Here is a 19,799-nt window from a genome sequence, read left to right on the forward strand (position 1 = left end):
CTTGTACTAGTTTGTGCTTCTCCACTATTCATATCACATTTGCTTGTAATTTGAAATAATTTATTTGGGGAAAGAACAGGAGTCCCACAGTGACTTCTGGACACTCACACCTTTATTTGGTAGGGACAGGTGGTAGAAGATTTTAAAAAAAGAAACACTTTTTGGAACAACGCAAGCTTGAAAAAATTTTAGTATGGTTTTTAGAAATTTTGAGAATACATCTGACTCCTTAAAAATTGCCCTTAAGAATTAGTGAATACTTACTTGGCTAGCTGCTTACTAAAATTTACAGGTGATTCAAGAAGGCACGGATGATTGCTTCTTGGCCTTTTGGCAAAGATCAGGTAAACAAGACACTGATAATGTCAGAATCTGATATAATGACACTAAAATATTTCTCTGCTTTTTCACAATGCTCACAGAGAGGTGACTGGTACAAATGTGAAGCATGAGAAGCTAGATTCTCTAAAAAATATTAAAGTATTTTATTTTTGACATAAATGTTTGCAGTTCATCTATAAAGAGTAAGCTTGAATGTGCTGTGAGTTGGGATCAAGGTAACTGTTCAAACCAACCTGGTTATAATGGTAGTTTCAAACAGTACCAAAATAAAGAGAACGATGCCTATTGCCACTTGGAAATACAAGCATTTTCTAATCATGTTTTTTTTTAAAGATTTATTTTTATTATTATTTTATTGGAAAGGCAGATATACAGAGAGGAGAGACAGAGAGGAAGATCTTCCATCCGATGATTCACTCCCCAAGTGAGCACAACAGGCCGATACTATGCCGGTCCAAAGCCAGGAGCCTCTTCCGGGTCTCCCACGTGGGTGCAGGGTCCCAAAGCTTTGGGCTGTCCTCGACTGCTTTCCCAGGCACAGGCAGGGAGCTGGAAGGGAAGCGGAGCTGCTGGGATAGAACCAGCGCCCATATGGGATCCCGGGCATGCAAGGCGAAGACCTTAACCACTTGCGCCACTGCGCCGGGCCCTCTAATCATGTTTTATGTATTGAATGCTACCCTATAGATCAAAGAAGTTATTCCTGAATTTTTTGATTTTTCATAAACAACTCACGGGACAACCTTGTTACATTCTAAACTTACCCTAAATTGGTTTCTTATTTTTAACCAATATCATCTTAAACAAAGCAACTCTCATTTTAAAACAGCCTGCTAATTGGTCTCCCTGCTTCCACTCTTGTTCTCTACTTCAGACTAGTCCAAAACAAACAAACAAAGAAACAACATCCTCCATCCAATCAGCTTCCTGCTCTGACCCCACCATGAGGCTGCCTGCTCGGCTACACGCCACATTGGTCTTCTCTGCATTTCTTAAAACTCTAAGTTCATTCTTGCTTTAGTCTTTGTATGAAATGCTTCCCTGCCTTAAAATGCTCTTTGCCACATCTTCATTTTGCTGATTTTATGTGGTTTTGTAGATCTCAGTTTAAATGACACACTCTGTAAAAATGCCTTCTTTAAACAGTCTGTAGGAGTCACCTTGGTCACTTGCTATCACATCGCCATTTGTATTCCTGCATAGCTGTCATCATCATTTGATACTTTGCATGTTATTTCTCTCTCCTCACTAGAATATAAACCCGTAGGAACAGGGAATACAAGAAAATCTAACCAGTATACATGAGGTTGCAAAAAATTAAAATTCAAGCATTTAGTTCTTTCCTCATATACATTTTCATGAGCTCTTTTGAAGACAGTTTATATGAATTTCAAAAAATTTTGACACCAAGATAAACTTGCCTTTCAATTTCATTTTCCATGTTTGAAGTAGCCACAGTTCATTCTTTTTTGAGAAAAGATAGTGATTTTGTTCAATTCCTCCCCTTTGTAGTCATGAGCCTCAAGAGAAGCAGACCCTGACTGAGTGAAAAAAAATCTCAAATCCCTTGTGAGTAATTATTTCATAAATGAGCACGTGTTCCAAGAAAATACAAGGTAAGATTTAGTACAGGTTTTTAGGAAAGTTTCTTCTTGCTTGAAGAGTGGCACAACGTGCAAGCCTTCTTCCCCCTTTGGTCATGAATGAACATAATCACCACATGTGCTCCATCAGTTACACAAACAAGCCTTAGGACGAAGTCAACACAGTATATATACAGCAGATAAGAAGTGCTTGATGACATGCTTGATTATTCTCACCAGACAACCCCAGAGCTCACTCTGTTTACATTCTTCCTTTTATGTGGACTACTAAATTTCCTTGCTACTTAAGTTCTAGTTTTCTATTACTCAGTGCTATACTAACATATACAAGGACTTTGTCTAGCTCATCTATGGCTAAATTCTAGTAGCTACAAAAGTTTTAAAAATTTCAGTTTTATTGGAAAGTCAGATGTACAGAGAGGAAGATCCTCTCTGATTCACTCCCTAATTAGCTGCAACCGCTGGAGCTGAGCCAATCTGAAGCCAGGAGCCTAGAGACCCCTCGTAAATCAACAAACTGGGAAGATGATGGCTGACAGACACGCACATGGTGCTTGGGAAGGCAGTAGAGGATAGCTCAAATACTTGGCTCCCTGCTATCCACATGGGGTAGTCTGATGGAGTTCCTATCTCTGGGCTTTGACTGGCCTTGTTCCAGCAGCTGGAAGCATCTGGGGGAATAAACAAGAATATAGACAAACTGATGGGCAGATACATAGATATCTTTTTCTTGCTCTGCCTTTCAAATAAATAAGTAAATGTATTTACAAACAGAACAGTTATCTAACAGTTAAGGACTATTAATCACAAACTGTCCTTGACATAGATTTTAAAGTGTCAATGTAACATTGAAATGTCACCATCCTTACAAAAGGAAGATGTAACTTTCAAGTGGCATGTGTGCAGTTGTCAAACTTACAGGTTCTTGAGCTTCTGTTTCTTCCCAGGCTCCCCAGCCATCATCTTCCCAGTTTGTTGATTTACCTATTTTAAAAAAGATGAAAAGTGTTTAGGTACAATATAAGGCTTATACAAAATTTAAAATATTTTCTTTAGAGATAATAGAACTAACCCCTGCACAATACTGAGGATGAAGGAAGAAAACAATGGTAAACTATGTTATACCCATTTTGTTACTTGTAATAACAGTCAGCAAATATCTAACCTGATGAATTTCCAAATCTATTAATAAATCTGTTTGCAAGTTATTTATTTTAACAAACTATCAAGTTTTATACACATTTAAATAAAACTGCAAGGGTAACTTACCAAATCTAAAACATGATAAATGTTAGCTACTTAAACATTAGACAAATACAGAACAAAAAACACACCTAAAATTTCACATAGTCCTTAAAAAGTGACTTGTTTTTTCAAAGGCAAATTATTAATAAAAAAATCCTAATTTTTCAAACAGAATCGCCTTTTTAAAGATTCATTTTATTTTTATTGAAAAGGCGGATATACAGAGAGGAGAGACAGACAGGAAGATCTTCCGTCCGATGATTTGCTCCCCAAATGAGCACAACGGCCGATGCTATGCCAATCCAAAGCCAGGAGCCTCTTCTGGGCCTCCCACACGGGTGCAGGTTCCCAAAGCTTTGGGCCATCCTCTACTGCTTTTCCCAGGCCATAGGCAGGGAGCTGGATGGGAAGCTGGGCTTCTGGGATTAGAACTGGTGGCCATATGGGATCCTGGGCGTGCAAGGTGAGGACCTTAACCACTGTGCCACCACGCCGGGCCCCGCCTTACTTTTTTTTAAAGATTTATCTATTTTTACTGGAAAGTCAGATTTACAGAGAGAAGGAGAGACAGAGAGGAAGATCTACTGGTTTACTCCCCAAGTGGCTGTAAGAGCTGGAGCTGAGCCTATCTGAAGCCAGAAGCCAAGAGCTTCCTCCTGGTCTCCCATGCAGTTGCAGGGTCCCAAGATCTGGGCCATTCCCTGTTTCCCAGGCCACAAGAAGGGAGGAGCTGGAAGGCAAGTGGAGCAGCCAGTGCCCATACTGGATCCTGAAGCATGCAAGGTGATGACTTAAGCCACTTGGCTACCATGCTGGGCCCAGAATCACCTTACTTTTATACAACATCTCTTATACTCTGATTTTATTTTAAATTTTTATTTATTTACGAGGCAGAGACACATGCTATACACAGAGAGCTCCCATTCACTGGTGACCTCCTCAAATACCTCCAACAGCCAGGGCTGTGCTAAGGTCAAAGTCAGGAGCAGGGATTTCAACCCAGGTCATCATGTGGGTGGTGGAAGCCTAAGGATGTGAGTCAACATTGCTGCCTCCTGGGGTTTTGCAGAGAAACGGAAACAGAAGCCTAAGCCAAGAACTGAACTCAGGTATTTCAATGTGGGGCTGCCAGTATCTTACCACTTGGCTTTGCCCTTGAAATTGATTTTTTTTCTTTCTTTTTTTTTTAATATGGGAACATTCTCTCAGATGAAAAGAGAGTTGACAATGTAATAAGAATTAAAATCCCAGATATGTTTAGATAATGACTCCTTCTATTTATGCTACCTTTTGTACAGTTCTCTTTGAATTTACCCTAAAATATAAAACTATCATTTTCTGAGCAACTATTTTGAGACAAGCTTTAGATATTTCATATGAATTATCTTAAATTTTAAAAGCTGATAAACTTCAGATAAAACATCAAGCCCAAGAATCAGACTTACTAATTTTTAAAATGTAAACTGATGTAATGCAGTTTAAGTATCTAATGTTTGCTCAAATTCTATATCCAGTACTTCTGGGCTTTTGTCCTAGGGCAAGTTATCATATGGCCATCTGTAACTTTAATTAGCTCACCATATGACCACAGAAAATTACAGTAGAAATATCACAGTGGTTGTGAGAATTTGAGTCAAACAGCATAATAAAATCCTCGGAGGATTGTGTTACCAATGCTGACCATCAAGATTTACATAAATGTATAACAGCTATAGAATAGAAAAACAAAAAAAATCATCTATGCAGATTTAAAATTTTTTGAAAAATTAATGTAATACATGAACTGAGCCTGATGGCTTATGGCAGAAAGAAATCAATTAGGACTTTGACTTACATAAAAAGTTTTAGCAGTTGGCTAAAAAAAATAAATGTGATTAAAAAAAAGAAACCCATAACCTGGAATCATTGCTCGATTAGCTTTGTGTAACATTATAATTCTTTCCAGTTAAATTCAAGTAATTACCTCTGAATACATCAAGCACATTGCTAGGCATATATTAAGTCCTAAAATAGCATTATCATTTGTTTAACACTACACAATTTTTGAAGATCTCTATATACAAGTCAATCAACAATTTAGCCAACACTCTGCTAAACACCATGTACTAAACTCTGTAGTAGCAACCAAGAAAAATATTATATCCCTTACTCTTAAAGAATTCCTGCTGTGGTGTAGGATTTCAGCGAACATCTAATCATAATAATGTGATAAATACTGTAACTAAATACAGTGGGAACTCTGAGAGGGAGTAAAAGAAAGTAAAACACCAAAAATACATGGAGGAATCATCCAAGTTTTTAAAAACAGCTCTGAACCTTTAAAATACGGTTAGAAAAAAGTCAGTATGAGTAAGAAAAAATGCAGAGGCAGAAAGATGCAACACATGTGACAACAACTGAACACCTCTTTATATCTAAGCGATTTACAAATACAAAATCACTTCACATTCCAGGAGCAAAATACACAGTGCAACTTCCATTCAAGTCTGCCTAAGCTCCAAAACCAATGTACCTAAGTATTATTAACTTGATTCTGCTATGTCTAAAGAAGGGTAAGATTAGGGAAGAGAAAGGTTTATGTTTAAGGCCAGAACTGAGATGGCTCTTTTTTTATTATTAAAAAATATAAATATTCCTTAGATACTGAGATTTAGAGATTTTTTCCAACTGAAAAATCAGTTTGTCCATTGGCACTTTATTAGGTAATCTATTTGGTTCATGTTTCCACTGCAAACAACTTCTTAATTGTGACTGATGGCAGGCAACCAGGCCAGTCCATTCTGATTTAGAATGCCCACTCTCTTGAAAGATAAACCAAAGTACTGAAAAAAATAATTCTGAAGCCCATAATTCAATTTTAAAATTGTCATAAAAATAACATGTTAAACTACCACATCCCAAAAAGACCATGCAGAATACAATTTAAAACCCTTCAGGATAGTCAGATAATCATTCATTCAACAAACTCCATCTTTTATGTGACGGGCATTGGGCTAAGTGGTACTGCATACAAAAGCAAATAATTAAAAAAAAAAACCTTACTTTACTCCATCACCTTTGTTGAAAGCCATACAGAATAAAACTATAAAATCTGGTTATTTCCCTCCATGGTGACTAAAAAGTCCCTGACTCAAACCACAAATGACTCACACAACTGATGCCGGCAGGTTTCGCAGCTCCTGCGCCTGCAGATGCAGTATCCATTCCACAACTCAAATCATTCAAGAAGAAAAATACCTACACTTTTTGAGAGATACCTGTGCTCAACAGGGTTTACAGTTTTCATTACTCTTGGCTAGAGACCTCTCAACAAGGGAGGGAGAATGAAAAGGGGGATCTTCCACCACCACAAGAATGCATTTTCCCAAAACAAGGATAGGGAGGTGGCATTGTGGCATTAACAGGCTAGCTGCTGTTTCCCAGCGCTATAGCATTCTCCAACAGGTGGAAGATGCACTTCTTACTCTGTCTCTTCCTCTGTCTCCCTGACTTTCAAATAAGTAAATCTAACAAGATGTAAGGCTATAAACTGATGTTTTAGGAAAATGAAATAGCACTATTATTCAAATAGGTTAAAGCTGTTAGTGCAAATTGCTCTAAAATTTATAGCAATATTTTAAAGCTGAAATATGGGCCTTTCATCTTTCAGTAATTCACCAAAATGACAGACACAAAAGGTAAAGTGGAGAGGCACCTGTTACATTGTCTCCAGGCCTTCTAGGAAACTTGTTCTGCCCTCCTTCCTCAGCTATGGTACCAGATGTCCTCCCCAGACTCCAATGGCCTGCCATATCCTCCATGTGCATCTGGGCATACCGTCCACTGCTCCCTCTAAGACACTGAGGAGGCCCAGCTCTGACACATGCACTCTACGGTGGACACCACAGCTCCTGCGGTTCTACCCATGGTAGGAGTTCTGAGTTCAGTGGTTCAATTGGAGGGATCCCCAAAGAAACCTCATCTGAAGTGATCCCAGACCTGACTCATATGTGTGCTTGCCAGTATGCGTTCCAGCTCTGTCACCCACATCAGCCTATGCACACAATGGTAGTTGTAATTGCTGGGTCAGCTCAGTTTCCAGCCCGAATGCAAACCAATGGATGCTGCAGCCCAGCCCAGCCTTGTCCACCATGCACTCGGCTCTCATGTACACCAGCAGGAGCTGCAGACTAGTTGGAGCAACCTCCAGTGACCCCCACTAGGCCCACCCTCAGCCCTGGTTCCTGTGATTGCCAGTATGTGAAGCACATTTGGTCTAGTCTGTCTACACCCCATTCAGCTCTTATACATGTCAGTGAGTGTTGAGCCCAGCTCAACCTAACAGACCTCACTATCCAGCTCACACTCATGCTCATGGGTGCCACCATCTGACTAGCCAGACCTGTACCCAGCCCCAGTTCCCATGCTCACCAGTGGGAGCTGCAACCCATCAGAGAGGTACCCACAGTTTTCCTACTTTCCCCACTCACAGTCCCAGATCTTGTACTTTCTAGGTGGTTCCAGAGTCTACCCTGACAGGATTTGCCCCCAGTCCCAGCATTTGGCAGCTGACACTGTGGCAAACCTCAACCAGCGGAAGAATCCCTCCCAACCCCCTTACTCCTGGATCTCACATGTGCTGGTGGGTATTGCAGCCCAATCTGGCATGGCCCACCTCACCTTGGCATTTGCCGGTGGGTGCTGCAGCCTGGCCAAGCCCAGTCTGCTCCCTGTTTCAGTTCAGGCTGATGGCTTCTTGAACCTAGTCCAGTCTAGCCAGCTCCCACTCCCAGCCCTAATGTGAACTGGCTGGTGTTGCAGCCCCACTGAGTCTGTCCTACACCCCATCCTGGATATAGGATATGCCAGGGGGAGTTATAACCTGGCCCAGCCTGGTCCACCACCAGACCTGACTCACAAGTATGCTGGCAGGTACTGTAACATGGCCTGATCTGGGCTGCTCTCTGACACAGGATTTCCCTAAGGATCTCTATCAGGTCTCCTCCTAGTGGCAGATCTTGCACATACCAGTGGGTGCTTGTTCCAGCCCAACCTAGACCATCTCTTGTCCTGGCAGAAACAATAAGCTTTGCCCATGCAGCCCACATCCATTACAGTTCTTACTGCTGGGTGCTACAGCCCAGCCACACCTGGTCCACAATCAGATACAGCTTTCGTGTGGTTCAGAGGGGGTAGAGACATAATCCAGCCCAACCAACCCCCATCATGGCTCTCATGAGCACCAGTGGGTGCTGGAGTGCAGCCCAGTCTGGTGTTTCCCAGACCCAGTCCACATCCATGCCAAGAGGCACTGCAGTCATGCCCAGACCATATTGTTACCCCCCATTCTGGCCCTCACATTCATTAGTGGGAACCAAAATGGAGATGGGGCACTCCTCTAGCTCCCAAGAACTGTTCCTAGTTACAGAGCTTACATATGCCAGTGGTTGCTCTGACTGAGCTCAGCATAGCACATCTCCAATTTGGCCTTTACCATTGGATGTTGCAGCCTGACCTGTTCCAGTCCACCCCCAGTCCCAAATCTTATTGGTGGGTACTGCAGCCTAGCTATGCCCAATCTGCTCCCATCTCTGGCTCATGCAAAATGGTAGGTGCAATACCCTAGCCCCACAAGACTTGTACTGCATCTTGGCTCCAATGATTTAAGGTTTGGTCTGATCCTGCCTGGTCCACTCCACTCCAGAACCAACCACACACTTGCTGACGGGTGGAACTACCCTGTCCAGTCTAACACACAGGCCTGAATCACATGCTACATCAGGGGGAGCTACAGTCTAACAGGGTAGTTCCCAAAATCCCCCAACCAAGTCCACTCCCAGATCCAGTTTTTACATGTGCCAATGGGCACTAGGCCCTTACCCAGCATAGTATGATCCCTCCGTCCCAGCCTTTGTATGAACTGGTGGATGTTGGAATCTGGCCCATTCCACATCCTATTTTTGGGTGTGCCTATAGGTGCTGCAGTCTGAACCAGTCCAGCCTATTCCCAACCCTACCACCCATGAGTGTCATAGGGTTCCATGGTCATGCCTAGCTCAGTCTGTCACCACCTCAAACACTTAAGCAAAGCAGCAGAAATTGCAATTCAACAGGGGTAAGCCCATATATCCCTCCCAGAATCTGCCCCCCAGATCTGGTTTTCTCATGTGCTAGTTAGTGTCATGACCAGGTCTAATGTGAGCCAATCCCTGTTCTGACACTGGTGGGTGCTGTGATCTAGCCCTGCCAGATAGGCCCCCAACCCTAGCTTTAGTGTGTACCAGAGGCCAATGCTAACTAGCCCAGCTCAGGCCTCCCACTTGGCAGGTTGCATCAGTCTGACTGCAAAAGATCCTCTGGGTTTCCCTGCTCTAAACTGCTCAGTTTCAGCCCCCTTGCTTACCTGCAAGTACAGTGGTGGAAATCCCCCAGAAATCATTCCTCACCTGCAACATACTCCCTCAGTGGTCCTCTCTCCTTCACATCCCAATCCCCTTCCCTGAGCAATCCAGTCCTGTACCCGGAAGCACATGTGTTCGCCAGGCCAGTCTTCCCAAGTTCAGTCTTTTGGTGGGGTGGCATGTCATCCTGAAGCTCTGCCTGCCCATCATAGACCCAAGATCATAGAAGGGTTCCCAGACCCAGTTTTCTGACAAGTGTGCAGGGCTAGGACCTTACCTCTCCACTCACTGGGGCACAAGTGCATGTATAAGACCTCTGGTACAGCCCATGGGCACATCACGCTAGCCAGGTGTCTTTCCTCCTCTCAGCCCCTCCTGCCCTTGGGACCAAAACACATGCACAATATCAGGCCCATTCTCCTAGCCTGTGTCCCCAGACCCTAGAGTTCACGGAAGAGAGTGAAGTTGCCCGCAGTTCCAGCCTCAAATAAATCTTAAAAAAAAATTATAGCATAATTTGAATTGTTGTTTTATCTTCATTAAAAAAAGTTGCAAGCTGCCTAATTTCCAAAAAGCAATTCCTTAAATGATACTATTACCAACTGCCTATGTCTATAATTTTATTGATGTTCGAAGTAACAAAACTGATCAGAAAAGTAAGCAAATAGCATATACTTTCATTACCTTTGCAAAACTCTAATTATAATTTCCCTTGCAAATTCTCTTGACAAGTAGCTTAAAAATCTCTGCAAGGAAGAAATTTTTAAAATTGAGTTAAGAATGACTAAAATTTCAGAGATGGCCCTTCTCTCAGATTCAATTTCCAGAGTCTGAAATGAGTGCAAGAATCTGTGGTTACCAACCTTCCCCATGCTGCAGATATGAGGCAGATGGTGCATGAATCATGCTTAAAGGAACACTAACTGCAAGGAGAAAGTGTCAGTCTAATCTGATGCTAAATATTCTTTTACTTCCAGCTGGATGGTTCACCCACTTTCCAAAGGAAATATGTGAGCCATACATATCATTTTAAAATAAAATAACAGGTAAAATTTAGGTTAAAATCTATTTTAACATAAAATGGCCCCAAAAGTGTCATTTCAATATACAATCTAAAATTGAGATAATTTACATTCCATTTTCATATTAAATCATCAACCTGTTGATATATATTTTACATTTTACAGTGCATCTCAATTAATACCAGCCACATTCCAAATGCTCAAGGTCACGTGTGACTAGCGGCTACCACATAAGATTGCACAAGTCTGGAATGATGACACAATCTCAGTGTCAGGTGACCTGGGTTGAAGTCCCACTTTTATCCCTGAAGTAATTTCGTACCTGTTTATATGGCATACCACTTTGGGCAATATATTCAATTTCTTACTAAAACTTCTTTAGCAAAATGGAGTTAATAGCCATCAACATAACAGAGTTGTGATAGTTAAAATATGTGAAGTGTCAGAAACTGTACTTGGCACACAGACACACTTAGTAGTGACATAATTAGCTTGTGAAAAACTAGTATAAAAATGAACACTGTGAAAAACAATACATAGATTTCAAAGTTTTTTGCAAAGTAAATTCCTAGTAACTTACTATAACATAGTTGAACAGGGCCTACTTTAATGGACTACAAAGAACCCAACATTAATCTCAAAACAGTTCTATGAGACAGCAGCAAGTATTTTTCTCGACTGAACAAAAATAAACACCCAATTTATGGTGAAGTTTGAGTGCAACAATGGTGAAATCACTGATGATTTATGAGAAGTTTATCGGAACAATGGCCCTCAAAAAACAAGAAGGTCCTCCTGTGCCCCACTCCCACCTGTATTTGAAAGAGACAGAAACTGGAAGAAATTGAGACATTCAAGTAGAGCAAACTTTCTGCTTTATGGGTGCCAACTAGTTGCACACAAGAGTAGAACTTCCAATAGGAATCTGAAACAAGCAGAATCATGTTCTGAAGAATTTCTTTGAAGAACTGTAACAGGAGATGAAACATGCTCTTACCAGTATGACCCCACAGACAAAACACAACCAAAGCAATTCAGTGAAAACGGTCTAGTCAAAGCAAAGACAGATCAGGCAAAAGCAAAGGTCATGACAGAAGTTTTTAGGATGATCAAGCTATTTTGTTTGTTGACTTTCTGGAAGATCAATGAATAATACTTCTGCTACGAAGATAGTATTTTAAGAAAATCAAAACTTCAATGGAAAAACAAAACAAAAACAAAACAAAACACCCTGGAAAGCTTCAACAGTCTTTCACATCTCATAAAATATGGGCAAATTTTATGGAAATAATTAGGCATCTATTTTTCAGTCCCGATTTATCCCTTTCACTTATTTCCTAACCTTAAAGCAAAAACAAAACAAAACAAAAACAAAACAAAACAAAACAAAACAGCATGGGCCTGGCACAGTAACCAAGTGGTTAAAGTCCTCACCTTGCACATGCCGGGATCCCATACTGGTGCTGGTTCTAATCCTGGTGGTCTCACTTTCCATCCAGCTCCCTGCTTGTGGCCTGAGAAAAGCAGTCAAAGACAGCCCAAAGCCTTGGGACCATACACCCATGTGGGAGACCAGGAAGACTCCTGGCTCCAGGCTTAGGGTTGGTTCTACTCTGGAAGATCTCCCTCTCTGTAAATCTGACTTTCTAATAAAAATAAATAAATCTTAAAAAAAAAAAAAACAGAGTGGAACTCATTTTTCTTCAGTTAATCATGCAAAAAGGATTGTTTTGACATGGTTATAGTTTCAGGACACTTAATTCTACAGGGATGGACTAAATGGCTGGTATCAACATTTATAAAAATATCTTGAGCTTGAAATAGCTTATATAAACTTTATATTTTTGTTTTTCATTTCTACTTTCTGTGAACATCCAAAGCTTCCTCAAATAATATTCTTATTCTTACCCTCTGTCTTTGCCCATAACAGACATGTCAACCAAATTCCTTCCCATTTGTCTCTCCCTCTCCAAATTCAGTTTTTCCTCCAGGAATTCATAAATCCTTCATAAATCCTTCATAAATTACTTAGGAAAAGGACTGCCTTTCAAAAATTCTTTCCCTCTGTGACAGTAAAGTATCTGTGTTTTTCATTCAGAACTCAATTATACAATGTTTGAGTCATTCTGATGCAATGTTAGTTATCAGTGCATATACTGATAACTATGTATCAGTTGACTTATAATTAGTTGACTGAATGAACAGGTATGAACACCTTGTCTATACAAATATTTAAGCTTTCAGAGGGCATATATATACACATGCATGCATATACATATTTTCAGAACATAATAAATGCTTACTATTTACTAAATGAGTCTTTGGAAACATTCTCACTGAGGTATTGCTCAATTTACCCTCCATAAGCAGCTTCATTTAAATTAAGATTTTTAAGTATAATGAATTAGCTGTTAATTCCAAACCTTCTGCAACAGCAAAATACAATTGTTACTGCTTCATTTTTACAAATTTTATAAACTTCATTTCCAAGGTCAAAAGTATCATTTTAAAATAAGTTTCTTATGTAACATTATAATATTATTGATAATTATCTTCCATTCCAATTAGTGAGACAAATAATTGGAAAGTACCAATGTCTAGTTTCAGTTTCTAAAATAGGAAAAATATGGCACTTTTGTTCTAACTGAAGTCTAAGTGGCATAATTTGATTATGTCAGAAACGATGCTCTAAAAATTTTGTTCCAAGTAGGTGACTTAACACAGGTTAAAATATCAGCACGCTTCATGAGCACACAATATATACTCCAACATTTCAGAACAGGGACCATTGCTGTGGCATAGCAGGGAAACCTTCCAACTATGATGCTCATAGGCCACATAGGCACCAGCATGATTACTAACAAAAAATCCAGCACCGATTGTAGAAAACCAATTTCCTCATTCCATTGTGACTTGTAACAACCTAATTTTCAGTAGGGCTTGAACAAAGGCCAATGAATTCCCAAACAGCATCATGCCATTTTGAAGGATAAAAATAACAAAATACGTAATTTTTATTTTGATCTGTGCTTTATTATTTTGCCAATGGTGAGCAACACAGATTATACTTTAAAAAAAAAGCTAAAAGACAGAAAATATTACTTCCTGGAGAAATCTAAAAATATTATGAGAATGCTTTCAGATACTGTTTGCTTTTTGCTGTGATTCACATCCAGTTTTTGCTCTACAGCAGCCATCCCCCAACTGTGTCACACGGAGACAGCAGTCCAGCCATAAGCAAAATATCTCAGGGTTTATGTTCTAACTGGGCATTTCACCTCATTTCCTGTACTGCAAAATGAGAAAATGACATTTCTGGGTACATGAGTCATTTCTGCTTAGCTCTGAATCCTTAATAATTTCTCCCCAAGCCTTTCTCCAAGGTTGGACAGTCTTTAAAATTTCTTGTTTCCAAGATCTGAGCCATGTTTTTCCTTTAAAATTCACAGAAAATCAACAACTGCAGTGAGGACTTGATTTACGTCATTCAACAGGTTTGTCAAGAGAGTATAAGGTGGAACAAATTTGGTAACATAACCATAAAGTGTTTTTTCTTAACCCTTATTGGGTTAAATGTTTTTGCATAAATGAATAAAATTAGTAAACTCACAAAAGGTAAAATACAACAATTCCTTTCGGGAGGTCTTTTTCCCCCAAAACAGATTAGATTATGGCAAAATATATAAAAAGCAAAAAAAAAAAAAAGTCTTTGAAAAACAGCACAAAAACATTTTAATTCAATCGTAAAAATTACAGATGACTTATGGATATTTCTAATGAATGAATTACTCTTACAAAGGTCTATATAAGAAATCTGACTTCTAGCTTATGCAATGTAATTCCTAAAACACATTATTTGGTTTCTAAGCAATCTGTCTTTATAAACAGTATATTTTGTTCATTAAAAAGAACCTGAAGCTAAAAAGAAAATGTAGTTCTAAAAGTGGACAGTTAATCTGACAGTATTTGTTTGTCCAATATGAGTATTACAGGTCCAAAACTAAACGAGAAAATTAAACCATTAAGTGGTAGGAAACTGAAAACTTTATTTCGGTTCTCTTAATAAAAGATCTTCCTACACAGAAGCTAATTCATTTCTATTCTTCTGAGATAAGAAAAAAAAAAATCAAAGTTAATGTACTGATTTCCATAAAAAGTTAAGAACTTTTGGAACCTATGACATTTAAATAATTCAGGGTGTTCAACCAATTTTGCTCAGCTCTTACTAGCTAAGGTAGGAAAACATCACTTAGTAGTACAAAGTAAAAATAGTTCTAAAGAATAGAGAAGGTGCTATTTAATTATTTATGCCTTTTTCTATTTCTAGGGAAATGTAAAATGAGAAAATAGAATTCATGTTCGCAGACTCTTCCCCGTACCTAAAAACATGTAGTAATCTGAAAGAAGGCCCCTGCTTTCAGCAAGTAGAGGCGTTAGGGGTTTCTTTCTTTCACATCATGATGTTCAAAAGACAGATCTTTAAGATCCCTCCAAGTTACAGAGTCAGTAGACTCCTGTTCTCAAATTATTCTCATGATCACAAACAGAAAATGCTTCCTGATATTCAATACACATAACTGAAAATACATATCAGCAGAAACAGTACATTTTCTTTGATTGTTCTTGAAAAATACACTGAAATGTTCTTAAAAATATGCTTCTCCTCCCAAATCCCTAAATCTTTAGACTACATTTATTAAAAAAAACTTCCAAAAATCTATACATCTAAATAAATTTCATATGCCCTTCCTCCTGTTGTACTGTTTTTCAAAGGAACTCAGTGATTAAAGAAAAATATGTATATTAAAAAGACATACATCCTTTATAATTTTTTATATTTCATTCTTAAATGTATGTATCAGTCTTTTTCTATCCAAAGCAACAGAAAAAGGCAAGTATGGCTTACTAAGATGAATGTGAGGCATACCATTATGAAATGTGGGTAGTTACATAAAAAATGCGAGCTAATTTGTCTAGAGAAGCCAATTATACAACTTCCTTAATGTGTCCTAATATTCAACTGCTGTCCCTGTGAGAAACTTCCCCTCATATTCAGATTATATTATCCCTATACCAGCATAATCTTGCCATTATTAAAGTGTACATACCTTGGTAATAATTTTATCAGTAGTACAAAAACCTGAAATGTTTTGGTTCCACATTAAAGAAAAATATATAAATGGTAAATTTATCATTGTGTTTTATTTTACTGTCAGCATTTCTAAAACAAAAACAAACATCCAAGCAAGACACAACTGAAGACACAGACTCTACTCACTCATTGCAAAGTCTCCACTCCATACCAACTGTACACCACCGATGGAGACACAACGGACAGTGCTTATTCCCTGCTCTGAAGCAGTTTATACTTAGTGCAGAAAACACACACATCAACAGGCAAACACAATCCAAGACTGGAATTACTCAAATTGGGATACTAGGGGAAAGTCATCCACACACTTTGGAATAGTTATTTGATGCAATTAATATAGATGGTAGGTCATTATTTGTTAAGTCTCCATAATATTCCACTGTTTCAAGGTAGCAGAAGTTAATCAATCCCCTCACATCAGATCTGAGCACTGTTTCCAGCTGTTCTGCACGTAAGGGACAACAGAAACAGAGAGAGCTCTTTCACCTGCTGCTCCATTCCCACATGCTCAAAAAGCCAGGGTTAGGCCAAGCAGAAGCCAAGAGACCAGAACTCAATCCAGGCAGCCCTGTGGAGGGCAGGGCCCCAGTAGTTGAGCCCCACACCTTCAACATCAATAGCTTTATAACTACTACTAATAATAATGAGCATTTATATGTGGCATTTACTGGGAACATTAAATTTATATGTGGTATTTACTGGGAACAATGCTTAAGAGCATTATCTTAAGCATTGCAAGTCTCCCTATGAGGCACATTTTATGGTTACTTTGATTAAAAAAAATATTTTCTTATGCCCAGAATATACCTAAAATTATCAATTAGGGTAATGAGCCAAAATATCTAAATTTTAGATTTTCAAAAGACAGAAAACAAGCAGAAAGTATCCTTAATAGTAATGCTTCAATATGGTCCCCATCATCAAAATGATAATCAATTTGGAAATGAACCACCTGGCAACTTTCAGATTGCTCTTTTACATCTCTTAAATGAAGGAGAAAATGAAGATAAGCATCAAAATTATAAACTTTGAAAAACTAAACTTGATAAGGAATCTAAGACAAAATAATAAAAGTCAGTTTCCCTTATATTAAAATCAGAATTGCAAAGTAAGGCTTTTAAGAGATTTGGATCATAACAATGAATTTAATCAAGTACCTGGACAATCAGACACGTATTAAAGAGGACCTCTATGGTGCAAAAAAGCTGTGATGCAAAGCACTCTGCCAAAGGACATAAAATATATGCATAAAAATATTGGACAAATAGTGTATGACATCATTGTTATCTGCAATCTAGAAAAGCAAAATTCCCAGAAGCAGCAGTGGTTGCCAGGAGTCAGGGAATGGGGAAAATGAGCTGCTGATTTAAAGAAAAAAAGTTCATACAAAACTACTCCATTAATAATGTTAATGATCCAGGCATATAATGAACTAATACAAAGAACTGCAAAAATTCAGCATATTAAGCATTTATTAAAGCAACATGGAATTTTAAAATCCAGTAAAAAGTTTATCAAAGTTATGAATAGCTATTTTATAAAGTGCTAACTTAAAAACATGAACACTCAACTTTGCCCAAAAAAATACAAATTACAGCATTTAATCAAAAGTTTAAGAAAACCTGATAACAGAGAATGATGACAATTATTTTTGTGCTTAAGCACTTCTGTTCATTATGGACAAGAGTGAACCTGGAAACTATTTTATAGTGTAATTGGCAGTCAAGGCCAACATATATAAGAATACTTACTGGAGTACTGTACTTTGAGCAAAAATACCAGAAACAACCTAAATGTTCATTAACAAAGCATTAAAAACAGCTTGGTAAACTCTTTCTTAGAATACTATGTAACTGGGCCCGGCGCGATGGCTCAGTGGTTAAGGTCCTCTCATTGCGCACCCCGGATCCCATATGGGTGCTGGTTCTAATCCCAGAAGCCCAGCTTCCCATCCAGCTCCCTGCCTGTGGCCCGGGAAAGGACGGCCCAAAGCTTTGGGACCCTGCACCCATGTGGGATACCCGGAAGAGGCTCCTGGCTCTGGATTGGCTCAGCTCCAGCCGTTGCGGCCATCTGGGGAGTGAATCATCGGACAGAAGATCTTCCTGTCTCTCCTCTCTGTATATCCGCCTTTCCAATAAAAATAAAAATAAATTAAAAAAAAATACTATGTAACCATCTGGGGAAAATGGTATACAGTTTTACAAACTTGAAATTGTTAACATTATAAAATTAACCAAATAGATAACAGATAGGTATATTAAAAATCAGATTAAAATACAAAATAAATAAAATCGCTAAGTAATGTGTTTCTTGAATGAGCACAGAAAGTCTGGAAGGATGCTCACAAAGGCAGAACTTTTCAACAGGGTTTTCAACAATGATGGACGTATTCTATGTTTGTGCTGCTCAGTGTAATAACCACCAGGTACATGTGGCCACTAAGCATTTGAAATGTAGTCAGAATGAGAATCTGAATTTAAATTTTATTTAAGTCATTTAAATAAACTCAAATAGCTGATTATAGCTAGTGACCATCCTTTTAGACAGCATAGCACTAAAATCTTAAATCCTAAGGTGGAGTAAGAGTAGTAAAGTTTTCGTGTTTGATTTTAGGTGCTTCACAAAGCAGCAGCGATCAGATCACAGTAATGTCTACTATTGATTTCATGAGATTCTCAGTTCTGGAGAATTGCTCTGCTGAGGGACCGAGACACACACAGTACAAAGCAAAGACATTTATGTATTAGGGACTTCCTTTTTGAAGGAGAAATACAGGCATGGCAGACATACCTGGGAGTTTCAAGGATTCTTTGTAAGGAAGACTCAGTGACCTACCCTTCATTTTTATCTCAACTGTATCAGAGGGCATCAAACATAGCATTGATTCAAAACATACTTGCCCAAGGTTTCCAGTACTCACACTGTGTAGAAACATTAAAAAACATCTGAGGAGTGAAACCTAAGGAAACGATCATCTGTTCTTTTAGGATTTGCAACAGAGCTTCCTAACTGGTCTATTTCCTTCCACCATCACTTGTCACTCATACACTTTCCTCTTTTTGACAAAGAATTGTCTCTAAAGCACTAGCCAAGTTATGGCATTTCTCAGCTCAACTTTCTCAGATTCTCACTGCTAAATCTAGTAAGTCTCAAACCCCATTGTTATTGCCTTAGTTCTATTTTTCTGAGCCTAGTCATTTTTCTAGTAGGACAGATTTAAACTGCCAAATCTATACTTTTTGTTTAGTTTTGTTTTGAAATTTAAAGAAAAAAAATTATGAAAGACCTGAAAAGTAATTCTTAAAAGAAGTACATTTTCAGAAAACTAACTATACAAACCACTGCCATATATTGTGTTAAAATTTGCATCAGACACAAATTTAAAAACCATGAAGCCAGCCACCATTCTCCAACAATCTGAGCAAAAATAACATGATTAAGGAGCAACATGAATGACTTAAGGATGGGCTCCTCAAGCACCATTAAAAAAAAAAAGAGCACAAATGGATGAATGTGTCGTTATGCACACTGAATAGCCCATCATTGAATATACTGGTAGCAATTCTCAAATTAAATAAATGTTGCAATCCCTTTTCTAATTAAAATCCCCAAAAGACAAACACCATATGTTCTCTCTGATATAAGGCAGCCTTCATGCAAACTACAAGATCAATAACCCTTTCTATACTGTTTTTGTTGTAACCCATGTGTTTACGTGTTTCAATGTTTTTATTTTCATTTCCTCCAAACAGTTTACTTTCTCTTGTCAAAGTCTTTGCTGGCTTATGGATTGCAGAGTGGCATCATATTACCCAACAGGCTTTTGTGTTTTCTTTTTCATTTCTTCATCGACACGTTAGTTATTCAGTGGCAGGTTGTTTGATTCTATGGTGCTATAAATTTTTTTGTCTTAATTTCATTCCTGTTGTTGACTTTGTTTTATGGCATCTCATTTAGGGGAATGTATAGCGAGGTGTAACAGACACTATCATATCCAGATGTGAAGATATAATGCAGTATGCATCTCTACTTCCAAATCAAAGATGGACTC

General features: G+C 38.6%; 1 protein-coding gene across 1 annotated transcript in view; it reads right to left on the minus strand.

The window, feature by feature from the left end:
* The window catches only part of RAB3GAP2 (RAB3 GTPase activating non-catalytic protein subunit 2), an 80,130-nt gene that overhangs the window by 52,344 nt on the left and 7,987 nt on the right, over positions 1-19,799 (minus strand). The window contains exon 2 of the mRNA XM_040985703.1: positions 2,866-2,930. Coding sequence (XP_040841637.1) covers positions 2,866-2,930 — 65 coding nt within the window. The remainder of the gene's footprint in view (positions 1-2,865; positions 2,931-19,799) is intronic.

Source organism: Ochotona curzoniae, unplaced genomic scaffold (genome assembly GCF_017591425.1).
Source record: "Ochotona curzoniae isolate NIBS_2020 unplaced genomic scaffold, NIBS_Ocur_1.0 contig_430, whole genome shotgun sequence".
NCBI classification, from domain to species: domain Eukaryota; kingdom Metazoa; phylum Chordata; class Mammalia; order Lagomorpha; family Ochotonidae; genus Ochotona; species Ochotona curzoniae.